Consider the following 19203-nt stretch of genomic DNA (forward strand, 5'->3'; position numbering starts at 1 on the left):
ACCCTTATGGCAGAAAGTGAAGAGGAACTCAAAAGCCTCTTGATGAAAGTGAAAAGGGAGAATGAAAAAGTTGGCTTAAAGCTCAACATTCAGAAAAACGAAGATCATGGCATCCGGTCCCATCACTTCATGGGAAACAGATGGGGAAACAGTGGAAACAGCATCAGACTTTATTTTGGGGGGCTCCAAAATCACTGCAGATGGTGACTGCATCCATGAAATTAAAAGACACTTACTCCTTGGAAGGAAAGTTATGACCAACCTGGATAGCATATGGAAAAGCAGAGACATTACTTTGCCAACAAAGGTCAGTCTAGTCAAGGCTATGGTTTTTCCTGTGGTCATGTATGGATGTGAGAGTTGGACTGTGAAGAAAGCTGAGCGCCAAAGAATTGATGCTTTTGAACTGTGGTGTTGGAGAAGACTCTTGAGAGTCCCCTGGACTGCAAGGAGATCCAACCAGTCCATTCTAAAGGAGATCAGCCCTGGGATTTCTTTGGAAGGAATGATGGTAAAGCTGAAACTCCAGTACTTTGGCCACCTCATGCGAAGAGTTGACTCACTGGAAAAGACTCTGATGCTGGGAGGGTTTGGGGGCAGGAGGAGAAGGGGACGACAGAGGATGAGATGCCTGGATGGCATCATTGACTCGATGGACGTGAGTCTGAGTGAACTCTGGGAGTTGGAGATGGACAGGGAGGCCTGGCGTGCTGCGATTCTTGGGGTCGCAGAGTCAGACACGACTGAGCAACTGAACTGAACTGAATGATACACAGAGAAAAATGTAAAAACAAAATGTTTTAACCTAAAAATATTTAGGAGTATTAAAAATTCTCCCACATTGTAGGCAGATGCTTTACCGTCTGAGCCACCAGGGAAGTCTTTTTAATTATTAAAAAATATTTAATAATTTTAATTTTAAAAGTGAACTTTTTCTTAACATTCCAACAGTATAAATCTAGAAAAATCTAGTTCAGTGCCTGACTTTTGGAATTCCCTGCCTGGCTAACAAGGGGGAACCAAGATATATTTTCCTTGAAGAATGCTCACCCACAGTTGTGAACCATTTACTACACAATGCTTCTTGCTGGGAAGGAAAGAAAAGAAACAAACAAACAGAGATTGGCACTGCAAGTAGGCTCAGGAGAAGGAAGTTAGAGCTTACAGGTATTTTATGAATGCAAAATCACACTTCATTCCTCTTATAAAGGCAGAGGTTAGGATTATGATCAGCAGAGGGTAAAGGAAGGAATACCTCTGGGGAAAACAATTTCAGTCATAGCTACTCCTCTCATTTCCTCCTCTTTAAAAGACTGTCACTGGTACTATAATTTTGGCCCTTTTCCTTTATAAAAATAGGGTACATGAAAATATGAGTAGTAGTAAAAGTCTTAATAGTAATTCTGATCTAGCAACTTCAATATGCATGTTACTCATACATTTTAAAGTTTTATTTCTTACATAAATGTGAATTTAACTTCCTCAAAAAAAAAAAAGAAGAAAGAGAAACAGCAAAGTTAAATAATTTACTTACAGTCAGAGGACAATCAGATCCACCATTAGGAAAATGGATAACTTCCAGTACACTGTCTGACACCCATCCCACTCAACCAACAGCTTAACTGAGAACTGGTACACTGAACCACATAATTTCTAAGAGCTGGGGCTTTTCAAGTTATAATACCATATACAACATATTTCTTTCTCTTTGATTGCTCTTTCATTCCCAATGTTCATCACAGCAATGTTTACAATAGCTAGGACATGGAAGCAACCTAGATGTCCATCGGCAGATGAATGGATAAGAAAGCTCTGGTACATATACACAATAGAATATTACTCAGCTATTAAAAAGAATACATTTGAATTCATTCTAATGAGGTGGATGAAACTGGAGCCTATTACACAGAGTGAAGTAAGTCAGAAAGAAAAACACCAATACAGTATATTAATGCATATATATGGATTTTAGAAAGATGGTAACGATGACCCTATATGTGAGACAGCAAAAGAGACACAGATATAAAGAACAGACTTTTGGACTCTGTGGGAGAAGGCGAGGGTGGGATGATCTGAGAGAAGAGCATTGAAATATGTATATTACCATATGCGAAATAGATCACCAGTCCAAGTTTAACGTGTGAAACAGGGCACTCAAAGCTGGTGTATTGGGACAACCTCCGGGGATGGTATGGGGAGGGAGGTGGGAGTGGGGCTCGGGATGGGAGACACAGGTACACCCATGGCTGATTCATGTCAATGTATGGCAAAAACCACTACAATACTGTAAAGTAATTAGCCTCCAATTAAAATAAATAAATTAAAAAAAAATTAAGTTTGTGTTTTCAGTGCACAGTTGTTTCACAATTTATTATTAAGGTCTTTAAATCACTAATTATAATAAATACAGGGCACCGTTACTTTGATTGCAGTAACAAGTCATTAGGAACATATTCAAAAATTCATAACTCCTTTTGGGCAACTATCACATGGCCGTTTTAGTGTATCATACCTTTGTGGAAGATACCTTTGGTCTAAAAAAAGTTTTTGACATTATAAACTTCAATAGTTCCCATCCGTAGTATACAACCTGTAGTACATTAAAGTATAATTCACCTAGGGGCAAAAAAAGAAAAAAAAAATCTCAAATTCTGAAAATTGTAAAACAGAAGTACAGTAATATATATTGCTAAAATCAACAACATAATAAAGGCTCAAGAGCTAGTGAAAGAGAATACAGTAAATATACATGCAATAAGAAATCAAAATGGTAAGGTGAATTTTATTTTTAATGACTATAATTATCTACAGAGATACATTTTTTACATGAACTCGGTAATGCATTATATAACACAGAAAAATCAGACATTTGTGTACTTCTGTTTTGTTGTTAAGAAAAATTAAACAATTCTCTTTGTGCAGTTTTTATACTGAAAATTAAAATTTTCCACACTTCAGGGCTTCCCTGGTAGTCCAGTGGTTAAACACTGTGCCCTGCAATGGAGGGGACATCCGTTCCATTCTTGGTCTGGAAAGATCCCCCATACCAGAGCAACTAAGTCCCTGAACTGCAACTACTGAGCTCACACACTCTAAAGGAGGGGAGTACCCAACAAGAAGTTCACACACTGCCACCAGAGCGTAGCTCCTACTCACCGCAACTAGAGAAAGCCTGCATGCAGCAAGGAAGACCCAGGGCAGCCAAAAATAAATAAAATAAATCAATTTTTTCCCCACACTTTAAATTTCAAAAATTTTCCCCAAATTTCAAATAACCAAAAAAGCACCTTACAATGAATTCAGACTTATCACTGACTTTAGACAAGGCTTGATATTTTACTGTAAAGTTTTTCTGTAACTGTTTGTTCTTTTCTGAACACGTCATCAAGACATTTTTTTGGCAACACTCTTCTGAATTTCATAGTTCTTCAATGTTTATATAAACTGGCGAACTCAGCAATTTTAAGTTTGCCAGAAGGAAAGTTTTTTAAAGTCTAAAAACCTGTAAACTGAGCTTTATAGTTTGGAGACACACGTAATTTATGTGTAAACACTTCCACACACTAGAAAGCAAATCATACACTCACAAATTTTTCACGACTGGGAACGTCTCTGCTCTGCAGTTTCAAAGAGGTAGACAGGTGGAAAAAGCACCTCTTTGAGTGAACATAGTTGGCAGGTCGAAATAAGAGAGATAGACTTGTTCTGGTCAGAATTCTAGTTGCTCTTTGAAAACAAGGCTGACAGCTACCTCCTTTAAAAAGTAGGCAACTGTCCTTGAGGATACCAGGTTCCTGAAATGAGATGTCAGCGGCAGAAGAGACCTTGAAGAGTACTTCTAGCACACCCACCACCACCCTACACACTGCACTGGAGATAACTAAGCTGAAATATTTGTCCAAGGTCAGGCTGCTAGTCAGGCAAGAGTCCAGACGAACTCCCGTGCTTCTGCTCCAGGCCAGAGCTCAGCACCCCCACCCTCTCACCCCCAGATGGGATGGGCAGTTCGGGAGGAGGAGCCACGAGAGGCCGGGAGGCGTGAAGGCAGACAGGGATTCGCGTCTCGAGGACATATATACACCACAGCCGCAGCAACGACAGCCTTACTTTCGGGTAGCTGCATCCCCTCGCGGGCCGAGGGGAGCGGTGGAGCCCAGGCTCTGCTCCAGGGGGAAGGCAAGCCACCCGGCCCTGCCGGAGCTCAGCGCGGAAGCCTCTCAGAGGCCCCGCCCCCCGGGGACCTTCCAGATCTGTCGGCGCTTCCGCGACCCGGTCCGGAGGGCGGGGCCGCCAACGGAGCGACTGTCTTAGGCATCCAGCGCATTGCCTGACTCGAAGCGCCGGCCCGACCGGTGCCGCTATCTCGGACCCTGCGATGGAAGCGTGTCCTCGAAGGCCGGGTAACCAGCTGTGAGTGACGAGGCGACGGAGGTGGGTCTCGAGCGCCCCTCCAGGCCTCGAGTACCCCAGGCCGCTGGCGCTTGCCGTTGCCCGCCCCTGCCGGCCCCTCCCAGGAGTGTGTAGAGCGCGTGTGCAGAGGCGTACGGAGCCAGCGCGGCGAGGACCATGTTGCTTCCGAACATCCTGCTCACCGGTCAGGGCGCGCGGTGGGGTGCTCTCGAGGGGCTGGGCTGGCCCGGCACGCCGAGTGCTCTGGGGCCTGGCCCGAAGGGGCTCGCTTAGTGTTGTGTGGGGAGGCTCGGCCGGGGTCGCGTGGCGGGGTTGTCGTCGTCAGGGCCTCTGGACCCGGCCCTCGCGGCGGTTTTGCGGGAGGCGGGGGGAGGGCGACGAACGTTAATTCTGTTGGCGAGAGCTGGCCTTCTCGGTGAGGCGGAGAGAGGTAGATAGATCCAGCTCCTTTTCTGGCAAGCTGCCTAGTCTTTCTTAATCACGTTTTAAAATGGCTGTTGCTTTACTTGGTAGGGTTGTCTTTGGGTTGTTAGCTAAATAGCATAAAGCAGTATCTGGCCCTTAGTAGATCTGTTAATGATGGATGCCATTATTAGGTCTTGAGGCTTCTTGAGCTGCCTCTCATTTTTCCTTTGTATCTGAGAGTCAGGTGAAAGGAGTCGGATGTTTGTGCTGTGGGTGATTCATTTGTCATACACGCTAGCTGAGGTTGCTTCAGGTGCTTTTTAAATTTTAAGAACAGAAGGCATCGACTGAGCAACTCTGGTCGTTTCTCGTCCAGAGATGCTGTAAAATTCCCGGGATGATGGTGGGGTTTCTTCTGGGTCTTTGGATCCATGCTCAAGGCGCCTGTTATATATGAGGGGCCCTAAAATGCCGCATAGTGACTTCAAGAATTTTATTTCTAATTTGTTTAACTCTGAAAATGTTTAACTGTTAAATTGTAGTAGGTAATAGCACCACGGGACATTCATGTCAAAATCTAATGGGTGTAGATGCTCTTGCAATACAAAATTGAGGCGCTCTTTGTGGAAACAAAGCAGGTGTATCTTTTAACAAAACAAGCATACTGGCAGCACATAAGTCTTGTCTGTTTCTGAGAGCAGCAGATTAACGTCAACAAATTAACATTTAGCCTGCTCTTTAAGAGGAACGTTTTACAACATCTTGTTTGTGTCAGACAGTATCTTAGTTTTTTAATATTAAACCAGATCGTCAAAAATATAAACGTGAGCATTTTATTGAAAACATAGTGAGTTTAGGATTCAAACTTGGTGTATTATAGTGGACTGGAGGTAAAATGTTATTTTCCTTATAGGTTGACCTGAATTTATTCCTTTTAATTATAATGACCAGATTTTACAATTTTGGCGGCATTAAATCTGAACAGCTGAAAATTAAGGGTATGATTACTTATCTTGAAGCAATATGAAAAAAGGAAGGTGAAGAACAATGTATAGTATTGCCATTTATGTAGGAGAAGGAAATACGTCTATGTGTATGTATTGATATATGCATGCAATGTGTATGCATGTATACACATTAAAACAAATATTTTTTGGTGGCAGTTTATTTGAGGTGGCTAATTTTATTCTGGGAATTTTCATGATGGCAAACAGTCTGTGGTTGGCATCAGATTCTCCCAAGCCCCACTTGCTCTGGTAAAATCAGATACACTGGGTGAAATTCTGATAGCCAGCAGGCTTTGGGTAGTTCATTAGGTTATGGTGTGTGTTTGTATAGGATTGCTAATTAGGCAACTTTTCATTTCAGTTGAGAACCTTAAGGGCAGATCAGTGGCTAAAGTCTAATGAGTATTTCATGAACAGTATTTTTCTGTGGCTTGTCTTACAGGTACACCAGGGGTTGGAAAAACTACATTAGGCAAAGAACTTGCATCAAGATCAGGACTGAAATACGTTAATGTGGGTGATTTAGCTCGAGAAGGTAAGGGATACTTTGGTGTTAGGTTTGTTTATTTAAAAAGTGAGAGACAAATAATGAAGTATTAGCACTGTATTTATTTGTGAGAAAGAAGAGAAAATTTTCCATGAAGGAATTTATGCTCTGTTGGGGACATAGAAATAGAACATATTGTCTCATGCTGTGTCCTGGTTATTTTGACCGCTGCATCCCCTCTGCAGTTGGCTAGTAGTTTTTGTGGACAGTAATAACTGGAGCAGCTTCCATGAAGATAGGACCATTTGAATGTGAGGAAGAGTATTGTGAGTTGCGCTAAGCATGTATGTATAGAGAGGAAGATAGTCTATGAGCTTATTGGAAGGACAGAATTTTGAACTCAGGCAGTAGGATACGGCTGTACTACGGTCTTAGATTAGTTTGATAGATGCATGCCTGCAAGCACCTGCACATATTTTTAAAGTATATGTTTTTACCTATTTTGCCCTGGTTTTTTCCAGTCTTTGATCACTTCCATTATTTGTGTCTTCATCTTTTTATATTCTCTAATGGGTAGAAACTCCATAAATTTAAGTAAAGGGAACTTTAAATGTGCCTCATTAAAATTGAAAGGATGTAACATTTTTTAATTTCTGTTTTTAAAAACTTGTATTTAAAAATTTTAAAGTTCCTGACAGTTGCTCCTAAAGTAACTATTTCATATTTGATCTAATGTACATATTTTTTTCAAATGATCTAAAGTTTGATCACCGGATATCATGGAGTCTGGCAAGATGGCTTCTCCCAAGAGCATGCCGAAAGATGCACAGATGATGGCACAAATCCTGAAGGATATGGGGATTACAGAATATGAACCAAGAGTTATAAATCAGATGTTGGAGTTTGCCTTCCGATATGTAACCACAATTCTAGATGATGCAAAAATTTATTCAAGTCATGCTAAGAAAGCTACTGTTGACGCAGATGATGTGCGATTGGCAATCCAGTGTCGTGCTGACCAGTCTTTCACCTCTCCTCCACCAAGAGATTTTTTATTAGATATTGCAAGGCAAAGAAATCAAACCCCTTTGCCATTGATCAAGCCATACTCAGGTCCTAGATTGCCACCTGACAGGTATTGCTTGACTGCTCCAAATTATAGACTTAAGTCTTTACAAAAAAAGGCATCTACTTCTGCAGGAAGAATAACGGTTCCACGGTTAAGTGTTGGTTCAGTTACTAGCAGACCAAGTACTCCCACGCTTGGCACACCAACCCCACAAGCCATGTCCGTTTCAACTAAAGTAGGGACTCCAGTGTCCCTCACAGGGCAAAGGTTCACAGTACAGATGCCCACTTCACAGTCCCCAGCTGTAAAAGCATCAATTCCTGCAACATCAGCTGTTCAGAATGTTCTAATTAATCCATCATTGATTGGGTCCAAAAATATTCTTATTACCACTAACATGGTCTCATCACAAAATACTGCCAGTGAAGCATCAAATGCATTGAAAAGGAAACATGATGACGATGATGATGACGATGACGACGACGATGACTATGATAACTTGTAATCTAGCCTTGATGCATGTAACTTGTATACTTGGTTTTGAATCTGTTGTACTGAGATTAAACATGCATGCTAGATGTTTCCATGTTGTGTTCTAGAAAGAATAGTATCTAATGAGTAAATATGCTTACCATACTTTTCGATTGAACTGTTGTTTTAGATTTTCTTTAATAGCATTAGTAATGGTTTCTCGTCACCCTTTAACTGTAAAAATAAAGTTGCAATTCGTGCATTTAATTGTTGGTACTTTGGCAATTATGTTCTTAGTTTTTTTTTTTTAATTGCAGTTTTCCACCTCATCACCAACAGAAAATAGCAGTTGGAAAAACTGGAAGTTGTTGCAGTCTACTCCTTACCATTATAGTCACTTGTAGTGTTTTCACATGTTTAGATCATAGTATGATCTCTGGTGTTGAGCCACTCTTACGGGCCATTCTTTCAGATTGCTGAGGTATAACCATGTCTGCTTTTTAGAGAGACCACTTGGTCAGGATTTTTATTTATAGTGAAACTTCTCCATTTGGGCTTCCCTGGCGGCTCAGATGGTAAAGAATCTGCCTGCAGTGCAGGAGACCTGGGTTTGATCTCTGGGTCAGGAATATCCCCTAGAGAAGGGAATGGGTCCCCATTCCGGTGTTTTTGCCTGGAGAATGCCATGGACAGAGGAGCCTGCCCGGCTGCAGTCCATAGAGTTGCAAAAAGTCAGACACGACTAAGTGACTAACACTTATCCATTTTTCTTTCTATTCCTTTGCTTATATTTAAGGATCCTTGGTGTGTCTCTCAGTATCTCACTACTTAAAAATTTTAGTTTTTTCCCAGCTTCCCTTTTTGCAGGTCAGTTATGTATTTTTGCTCATCATATTCTTGATACTATAAGCTAGTATCATGCTTGTATATTTTTTTTTCATGCTTATATTTTAAATCCAGTTTTGGTGTTCAAATTATAGTTGATAAAACTTAGGTCTTTATTTGCTACTGTGTGTAGCTTGTCATTCTTCATTTTATAACCATATGAAATCTGGTTTGTTCCTTTGCCTGTGCAACTTTACTATTTTTGATAAGTGATTTCAGAGTCACACGTGTGCTTGTCGCTAAGTCATGTCCAACTCTTTTTGTGACCCAATAGACTAGCCCGCCAGGCTCTTCTGTCCAGCACGAATACTGGAGTGAGTTGCCATTTCCTCCTCTCAGAGTTACATACAGAAGTCAATTTCAGTCATGTCTTCCAGTTCTCACCCACTCAATTTAATGTTCCTAAACTTAATGAAACTATAATCTGTCGTGAATAACATTGAGAGCAAGGATAATCCACAGTAAGACACTCTCCTCGTCATTGAGTCTCTGCTTACACACAAACCATTTTAGTTGTGTGCCTTGATGGTGCATGGTCTTGACCATTCTGTTTGTATTTGATTGATGAGTTATTTAATGAGATGGAATCTTCCTTACAAATGGGGCATTTTTCCTCCTTATGCCAGATAAAGGATTTCTGGTCTGATTTAACATATTAGATGATGTACTTTATTAGATTTTTCAAAATGTACCAGATTTCCCCCCCCCGCCCCGATGCCATTTGAATATATCTGAAAATCTAACTAGGAGATAGTCTGAGACGTTCAGCTGCCTCGTTTTTTCCCGAATGGTAATATGTTTTAAGGGAAACCACTCAATCTTCTACAAAGCACTGTTTCTCAATGGGGTGATTTTGTCCTTTGGGGGATATTCTGAGACATTTTTGCTTGTCACAACTGGAGTGTGAGGTTTTCTTCTGATCTCTAATGGGTCGATGCCAAGGATTCTGCTGAACATCCTACAATTCACAGGACAGTCCTCTGTCTGCGTAATGAATTCAGTTCAGTCGCTCATCGTGTCCGACTCTGCGACCCCATGGACTGCAGCACCCCAGGCTTCCCTGTCCATCCCCAACTCTGGGAACTTACTCAAACTCTTGTCCATTGAGTCAGTGACACCATCCAACCATCTCATCCTCTGTCGTCCCCTTCTCCCACCTTCAGTCTTTCCCAGCATCAGGGTCTTTTCCAGTGAGTCAGTTCTTTGCAACAGGTGGCCAAAGTGTTGGAGTTTCAGCTTCAGCATCAGTCCTTCCAGTGAATATTCAGGACTGATTTCCTTTAGGATTGACTGGTTGGATCTCCTTGCATTCCAAGGGACTCTCAAGAGTCTTCTCCAACACCACCCTTCAAAAGCATCAATTATTCTGCACTCAGCTTTCTTTATAGTCCAACTCTCACATCTGTATATGAATACGGAAAAACCATAGCTTTGACTAGATGGACCTTTGTTGGCAAAGTAATGTCTCTGCTTTTTAATAGGCTGTCTAGGTTGGTCACAGCTTTTCTTCCAAGGAGCAAGTGTCCTTTAATTTCATGGCCAAGCTCAAAATGTCAGTAGTATTTCAGGTTTAGAAACCTGCTGTAAGTCATGAGACCAAAACAAAACTGGTTTTAAATGAATGTGCCTAAATGGAGTTTATTGCCATCCTGGTAATCATGTTAAATTTCTGTATTATTTGTAAGAGACCATCTATGTTGCTTAGAACTAAAGCATGAAAATTTAGGTTGGGAATTAAGCTTAATAAAACTGGAGAGAGTCCTGAACGTGGAGAGACCAAAACTGCTGCTCATATCCCTGTTCATTCAGTCTGCATTCCTCACTGTCCTTTCCCATGTGCAGTCATTTAATTACACTTGTTATCAGCATCCTTGATTTTTCTGCCACTAGTGTATCAATCTTCAGCCTCTGTCCCTAACCCCAGCATGCTCATGGATCTAGACATTAGATGCATTTCAAATATCTGGCCCACAACACTTAAAATCTTGATGTGTTTCTAACCCAAGGGTTGGCAAGCTGCTCCTGGTTTTGTAGGAGCCACTAGCTAAAGAGTAAGCTATAAATTCTGAAATATTTACTGTCTGGCCCTTTATAGAAAATGCTTGCCGTTCCCACTTTAACCTTTGTGTATCTCATTTTTCCCCTCACTTTAATCACCTACCACTAGAAGACTTTGAAACTAACTTATTCCTTGTCCTCTCACCAACACTGCTATCCCAATCCTTTCGTCTGATTCTCACTTTCCCACCATGTATCTCTTTTCCTCTGTGATCTTGTAATCCTGCCTCTCCATCTAGTGATCTCATTGACTCAGACTGATCAGTTCTTTTTGCTGGTGACTCTTAGATTTATAATTAAAACTTAGCCTAATTTCTAGACATCTACTAGATGTAACCATCTGGATAGTTCCTGGACATTTCCAAATAAATGTTTAGATGCTCTGTAGTTCTCCCTGACTGCTTGTCCACTCCTGATTCCTGTCCTGCCACACATATAAATGCATTCACATGCTACCCAGATGTACTTGGCTTCTGATCTTGATAGTTTAAAAAATCCGTTTGAAACCCCTCTTCCATTCATTAGACCATTGATGCTGTGTCCCTGGTACCACTGAACTATCCTCAAGACCATTAGTGCTGAATCTCAGTATCTCATTGTTTAGTTGCCAAGTCATGTCTATGACTTTTTTTTTGTGACCCTGCAGACTGGAGCCCACCAGGCTCTTCTGTCCTTAGGATTTTCCAGGCAAGAATACTAGAGTGAGTTGCCGTTTCCTACTGCAGGGGATCTTCCCAACCCAGGGACTGAACCTGTGTCTCCTGAGTCTCCTGCATTGGCAGGCTGATTCTTTAAATACTGAGCCACCTAGGAATGAAGGATCATCTTACCTACCTTTTTGCCTTAGCTTCAAGTTTCTACTTAGAAGTTACCTCCTCCAGGAAGCTTCCCCAAATATCCTGCTTATGTTCCTCACCTAAAAGATGCCCATCTTATTGCCCAAAGCACCATGATCCACAGCATTAAACATTACAATTTCCAGGTTACTTGTCTATCATCTCATATTACTGTAAACTGTTGAAGGGAAGGACTACATTGGTGTTCAATTTGTTCACTATTATATCTTCATTTCCTCTGTAATTACTGGACATGGTGTTTGATAAATGTTTTTTGAAATGAATGAAAGCTTGGGTTACACTTTTATTTAAATGTATTAACATGATTTTAAGAAATCCTGCTTTTCAGCATTGCAATACATAAAGACTTAATAATAAAGTTAATACTGCTATAGTTTTATTTTAGACAACATATATTAAAAGTTGTGTTTTAGACAACATATACTAGTCTGGACTTAAAATATGAAAGAACATTTATCTACCCCAGATTCCCACATAGTACAAAATCAGCAGTAGGTATGCTTCATTTTGTGGCATTGTAAAATACATATATATGTGTATATATATGTATATATATAAAGTAATGTAAAAATAATGGAGAAATTTAACAACCTAATTTACTTAAGTTTAATTACATACTTCAGTTAGTAAACAAGATTTAACTAATTCACTATTGTTGAGTATTTTAAAGCATCTTTTATACTTCTTTCTGGTTAGAAATTCAGAGGTCAAAGAAATCTCTGGACAGGACATTTTTCTTGAAAAAATTACAGATTTCCAGGGCGGGCCGGGTGTGGTGTTGCGGTAAGCCGGTTCCCGTGGGTGCAGCGGTGCAACGACCTGTTTTGCTTCAACACATTTAACTTGGATCCACTTAGAGAAACTTACGGGATTCCTTTTTACTTAGAGTGCCTCGCCCACTGGCTAGAGTCCTTCGTCGTTGCAGAGGCCCCTGGTGGAGAGTTAATGGGTTATACCACGGGCAAAGCAGAGGCTCAGTGGCCAGGGGAGAATGGCGCAGGCACGTCACAGCTCTGCCATTGGCCCGGAATTTCGGCGCCGTGATTTGGCTGCTAAACTTACGGGGTTATTAGAGGAGATTTCAGAAAGAAAGGGTGGGTTTTTTGTTGATCTCTTTGTAAGAGTGTCTAACCCAGTTGCTGTCAAGATGTACAAGCAGCTAGGCTAAAGTATGTACACGATAGTCAAGAGTACTATTCAGCGCGCAATGGGGAACCGGATGAGGACTCTACAATATGAGGAAAGCACTATCCAAGGACACTGAGAAATCCATCATACCATTACCTCTTCCTGTGAAGCCGGAAGACAGTGAATAACCATGAACAGTGGTTCTTAGGCTGATGATGCTCTAGATAGTTTATGGACAATATTTTCATTAGACGATCTTAGAGCTCTATTAGGAGAAAAGGGGGTCGTTTAGCTCTTAAAGACTTCCAAGAAAATACAGGCTGTTAACTTATTTTGTCTTCTTTTCTACTAGCAATATTATACCTTCTAAAGCTGTTCACTGTAATAAAATCCAAAAAAAAAAAAAGGCATTTAGGTCAGAAGGAAACATTCCACTGGCATGGCTCATAACATACTATTCACAATGTGCTCTGGAAAAAGCCTGCTCCAGTCTCCTAAATTCTGTGCCTGAGAGCCGCTGCTATATATACATTTTTTATCTTGTATTGAACTTAAGCTTTAAAAGTATATTTGAAATGTATGAATCTAAGATGTATAATAAAATGCACTGTTGACTCTAAAAAATAATTACACATTTTCAGAGTCAATTTACTAAATACATAATGTAACAGTTATAAAAAGACTCATTTAAATTTGCATCTCTTTAGTAGCTGGGAAAGTCCAACATTTTTTTCATGGATAGTTTACTGATTATCTTTTCCATTATGTGTGAATTGTTTTCTTATTATTAGGTTACTGTTTTCGAGAAATTTATATAATCTACATTTCAGTCCTTTGTCCTAGTATAAATATTTCTCCCTGCTATTAAAAAAAAAAAAATTCTTCAGAGATTTAACATTTTATTTATTTGAATGAGGATGAGATGGCTGGATGGCATCACGGACTCGATGGATGTGAGTCTGAGTGAACTCTGGGAGATGGTGATGGACAGAGAGGCCTGGCGTGCTGCGATTCATGGGGTCACAGAGTCGGACACGACTGAGCGACTGAACTATTTTTTTCACAAACTCAAATGAATCATTCCTTTGTAAAGTTTAGTTTTCCATTAGTTATCTTTGGAATGTAGTAATTAACTTTTTAATCCACCTAGAACTTGTGGTGTAAAGTAAGGGTTTAGATTATTTTCTATATTGTTAACCAGTTTTCCCCACACCAAGACAGTTTAACTTTTTAGCGGGAAAGAGTCTCTGGTAGCTGAACAGTAACCCAAGAAGTCAGAGGTCACACTAGGGTGCTAGAGAAGTGGTTCGTGTGCTCAGAATCAATCCACAGACCCTGCAGACAAGACAGTTAAAATTGCCTCTGCCTTCCACTAACCCTCAGTACTACCCTTTTGTCACTTCAGAACTTATGCTCATTTTAAGCTGATTTCAACCTGTGCCACATTGTTAAGGGGAAGAGGTAGAAGACTATAGCATGCGTTTTGAGATGGCTAAAAGAATGATCTAAGTCTGCCTCGTGGGGACATGCCTAGGAGTTCAGGCTGAGGGTGGGATTGGTATGTCTCACCTCCTTACGACACACTTCATTTGAAAGAAAATGAATTTACTGGAAAGTTTTTATGTTAGATTTAAATTTGCCTTCTTTATGTCTGCCCCCATCATTCTTGTTTTACCTTCTGAAATTGAACCCTTGGCTTTTGGGGAAGCTGGAAATCTAGACGTTAGGAGCATCTGTATACTGACTTTCCTTCCCCAGACCCCATGAATGTGACCTCAGTGGCAAAGGGTTCATTCGTGGAATCAAGCACCAGTTGTTGCTTTTAATAAGTTTCATATCCTTGGCCTAATAAGTTTGGAACTTAACCTGCTGTTAATGTATGTGAGTGTTTGTATCCCTCTCACCACCAATCTGAGGCTCCACAAAAATAATGTTTTCTTCTTATAGCACCACAAATACTGAAGTTGGTTCTCTGTAGATGGTTTCAGTTTTGAAACTGTTATCCAAATTTCCTTCTAGACAAAATTCTAATTTATCAGCATTGCTCATTATATTTGGTGTCTGTGTGACACTGTTGTATTAGTGTCCTCTCTTATCTCTAAAAAAGTAATTGAAAATTACTGAAAGTTACCAAGAAGACTACTTTAATACTCCAATGTAAATCTCTTTTAGGGCAGTTATATGATGGCTATGATGAAGAGTATGACTGTCCCATTTTAGATGAAGATAGAGTAAGTACAATTTTTTAAATAAAGTGTACATTAAAAAAAATAGGAAAGTTGACCTTAGGTGTTTTTTTTAATTGATTGAATACTGAGGCAATAATATTTTTTTAGCTTATTTATTTTTTTGACCTCAGTTTTTAAAAGAATATTCATCTTTATTTTTTCCCTTTCTTACAGGTAGTTGATGAGCTAGAAAACCAAATGAGTGAAGGTGGAGTTATTGTTGATTACCATGGTTGTGATTTCTTCCCTGAACGCTGGTTTCATATAGTATTTGTCCTGAAAACAGATAACAGTATTTTGTACAAAAGACTTGAAAATAGGTAAGAAAGGAAAAACATTAAATTCTTGAAGTATTATATAAACTTTTATTTAGATTCTTGAAGTTGGCAACTACTAACATCAAAAAGGTTCTATTTGAAAATGTGACTACTTTATATTTTGTTCTCATTATAAGGGGCTTCCCTGGTGGCTCAGAGGTTAAAGCATCTGCCTGGAATGCTGGAGACCCGGGTTCGATCCCTGGGTCAGGAAGATCCCCTGAAGAAGGAAATGGCAACCCACTCCAGTACTCTTGCCTGGAGAATCCCATGGAGGGAAGAGCCTGGTAGGCTACAGTCCATGGGGTCGCAAAGAGTAGGACACGACTGAGCGACTTCACTCACTCACTCTCATTATAAACCAAGTCTGTATAGTACCAACATTCTGAACCAAGAGAAAAAGATGCATTTGTAAAACATAACCAGTAGTTTCTGAGTAAATGAAGACCCTAACTGACAGTCTGATTCAGTAAAATGTACTATATAGCAATGCTATTTAGTCATGCTTTTTCCTAAATGTAAAACTTCTCTAGGAAGACAGCCAAGACAATAGCATATTCTTTGCTATGGAATGAAAACTACCCACTTAAATCATCCTCATAACAGAAATGAGAAAACTTGATGAAAAACTAACAAGATAAATTAACATTTCACAATACATTTGAGTTAATCCTTTCCAAGAGAGCATCAGGCTTAATCTAGAATAACCAAAAAAGCAAAGTTTTATGGAAAACATTTCCCCACTGTCTTTTGATTCAAGCTGTGGCAAAAGTGGAATTTTAAAGGAATTTAGAGAGAAGTTTCTGGAAGGAAAATTCCAGAAGTTTGCCTAAGGTCAGGTTCAGAATTTGTGTTCTCAGTGATCATAGTCAGCTCTGACTAAACACCGTTGAATTGTGTGTGTGTGTGTGTGAGTTGCACTCTTTGCAACCCCATGGACTGTAGCCTGCCAGGCTCCCTCTGTCCATGGAATTCTCCAGAGAAGACAGGAGTGGGTTGACATTTCCTTCTCCAGGGGATCTTCCCAACCTAGGGATCAAACCTGGGTCTCCTGCATTGCAGGCAGACTCTTTACCATCTGAGCTACAAGGGAAGTCAATCCTTGCACAAAAAAGTATAGTATGAAATATACAGGAAACGTTAGGTGGGAATAATACCTGAAGTTTTCATCATCTTTCTTTAGGCAGGAAAAGCCATGAAAAATATTTGAACAGAGAAGTAATTGAGACAATATGGTACATATGCCTTTTGTCAAAAACCACTTAACATTTTTATTAAAAATTAAATTTTATGTAAATAAAGATTAAAGTATGAGGAAAGCAGTCTTGTTTTTAACCATTGAAAAAATTAATTACCTATTTTTTTAATGAGTAATCACCTATTTAAAGAAAACTTATTGAAATAAATTCACATACCATATGAATTGTACAACTCATTTAAAGCATACATTTCTGTGGTTTTCAGTGTATTCACAGAGTTGTATATCCATTATTATAACCAATTTTTAAAAATGTTCACCACCTCCCCCCCTCAAAAAATCCCATACCCATTAGCGGTCACTGCCCATCTCCCCTTAGTCCCCAGTCCCAGCTTTACTTTCTATCTCTGTGGATTTGCCTATTCAGGACTTTTTATATAAATAAAATCATCAAATGTGGTCTTTTGTGTCTGGCTTCTTTTATTTAACATAATGTTTTCAAGGTACATCAGTGTTGTAGCATGTACCGGTACTACTTTTCTTTTAATTGCCAAATAATATTCCATTATATGGATATACCATATTTTATATATCTGTTTATCAGATTATAGACATTTGGGTTGTTTCAACTTTTTGGCAATTATGAATAATGCTACTATGAACATTCATGCATGTGTTTTTCTGTGAATATTATACATTCATTCATTTATCTTGGGTATTGAAGTTTCTCTAGGAATAGGATTTCTGGGTCACATGTTAAAGAGCTATGTATAACTTTCTGAGAAACTGTCAGAGATCTTCCATAGTGACTGCACCACTTTACATTCCCAAGAATAGTCTATGAAGCCTCCAGTATTTTCACGTCCTTGTTATTATCTTTTTGATTGTAGCCATCCTAGTGGATATGAAGTAGTATCACATTGTACTTTTCATTTGCATTTCCTTAATGGCTAATGATATTGAATGCCTTTTCATGTGCTTAGGAGCCATTTGTATATCTTTTGGAAAAATATCTATTTAGACCTTTTGCCCAATTTTTAATTGGATTATTTGGCCTTTTTTATTAAGTTGTAAGATTTATGTATTTAAAAAAAAAGTTCCTTGTGAGATATAAGATTTGCAAAAACTTTCTCCCATTCTGTGAGCTGTCTTTTCATAAAGTTAATCACCTTTTGAGTAGTTCAATCTAATTTTGATTGTTCCAAAATTGAATTAATTTGAATCTGTATTTTCCTTACTCATTTCTCTAACTAGCTGGCTAATTTACATCTTCCTAAAGATTATACAAGTTAATTTTTTCAGTGTCTTTGGAACTGGTAAACTACAGATACATCTGTGTGATCTAGTACCCAATTAGTATATGATATTCTTTATCATGTGCATTTTATTATATGCCATTTATTTGTTTTATCTGTCTATATCTTTATTCCTCTAACTTTTAAAATTTAGAACCATAACTATAGACTGTTTAATCTTATAGCTGGGCATCTGGCTTGAGGTAAGTAGATGTTTGCTAATTGAATGGCTGACAAATTGTAGGGGGAGGAATGCCAACCAATTATTTCTAGGTAAAGAGACTAAGAACTATTTTTGTGTGATTCTTCATGTGTTCAAAAAGTATATAGATTCTGAAGTGTCTAATTTCTAATTTGTTCCTAAAACTTTAGTTAATGCTATTCAGATTATTTCCTCTTTGCCTTCCAGGGGTTATAATGAGAAGAAACTAAAAGATAATGTTCAGTGTGAAATTTTTCAAGTTCTTCATGAAGAAGCCTTAGCATCCTACAAGGAAGAAATAGTGCATCAACTGCCGAGCAATAAACCAGAAGATCTAGAGGATAATATCAATCAGATCCTGAAATGGATTGAGCAGTGGGTCAAAGATCACAGTTCTTAACAAGAATGGCCACTGCACAATCACTCTTGACATCTCTCTGCCGATGTCACATAAATTATTGTTATCAATAAAACTTTCTTATTGAAATTGTGCTGTTAGACTAGGAGGTGGATAGTATAAAGGTTTATATTTGGGTTTTTTCCTCTGTGAGAAAGCTAAACTCAAATATAATGAATAGTACTATTAAGGATTGAGAGTTAAAACTGTAGAAGTTTATTACAGAAGAAAGTCAAGATGATCTCTTAAAATAAAACACAGGTTAAAGATAAAGCATCAATTTTCCATTTTTCTTTCTTAAAAAAAAAAAAAGAAGTGGTAATACTTGCACTCTGTATGCAATTCAAAATGTACAAAAGCATATACAGACGGTACCCAACTTAGAATGGTTCAGCTTAGGATGTTTTGACTTTATGATGGAGCGAAAGCGAGAACATACACACTAGAAATTGATAGCTTATGGTGAATGGTGTCTGATTTGTGATATCTGAAGATTTAGCTTTGGGACCAGGAACCAGGCTTGATTACTCAAGAGCTTTTGTGTAGCTTGTTAAAGTACAAAAAGGACAGAGAAAGCTTCTGACATGGACATCAGAAGGGGGACGGAGAGTGCGCCCCTTGCTAGTCTAAGCAAGGGAGTTATATGCTTTTTTAATTAGTTATTACAGTAAATCAAAAGATTGTCTCAAGGTTGTAAAGACCTTACTAGACCCCTCCCATAATTACATTTTAAGGTAACAGGATTAGCCAGAAGGTTTTCAGGAAGAAGTAACTGTCCTCAACCCGGAT

The 19203-nt window shown here is 39.1% G+C and overlaps 2 protein-coding genes across 5 annotated transcripts in view; one reads left to right on the forward strand and one right to left on the reverse strand.

The window, feature by feature from the left end:
- RAD17 (RAD17 checkpoint clamp loader component) overlaps window positions 1–4123 on the reverse strand; it is a 35821-nt gene extending 31698 nt beyond the window's left edge. Inside the window, exons 1-2 of the mRNA XM_052659209.1 lie at window positions 4108–4123; window positions 2513–2616 (exon numbers count right to left, since the gene is read on the reverse strand). Coding sequence (XP_052515169.1) covers window positions 2513–2616; window positions 4108–4123 — 120 coding nt within the window. The remainder of the gene's footprint in view (window positions 1–2512; window positions 2617–4107) is intronic.
- Window positions 4124–4384: 261 nt separating this feature from the next.
- On the forward strand, window positions 4385–18664 carry LOC128065970 (adenylate kinase isoenzyme 6). Of its 4 annotated transcripts, XM_052659022.1 has the most exons (6): window positions 4385–4594; window positions 6265–6357; window positions 14950–15008; window positions 15180–15325; window positions 15460–15609; window positions 18225–18664. In XM_052659022.1, exons 1-6 carry the CDS (start codon window positions 4567–4569, stop codon window positions 18415–18417), a joined length of 669 nt encoding a protein of 222 aa, XP_052514982.1. In that variant the 5' UTR covers window positions 4385–4566; the 3' UTR covers window positions 18418–18664. The 4 variants fall into 4 exon arrangements, with proteins under 4 accessions (XP_052514982.1, XP_052514983.1, XP_052514980.1 ...); XM_052659023.1 differs by lacking the exon at window positions 15460–15609; XM_052659020.1 differs by lacking the exons at window positions 14950–15008; window positions 15180–15325; window positions 15460–15609; window positions 18225–18664 and adding an exon at window positions 7072–8108.
- Window positions 18665–19203: the final 539 nt, after the last annotated feature.

This window comes from Budorcas taxicolor, chromosome 20 (genome assembly GCF_023091745.1).
Source record: "Budorcas taxicolor isolate Tak-1 chromosome 20, Takin1.1, whole genome shotgun sequence".
In the NCBI taxonomy this organism is placed as follows: domain Eukaryota; kingdom Metazoa; phylum Chordata; class Mammalia; order Artiodactyla; family Bovidae; genus Budorcas; species Budorcas taxicolor.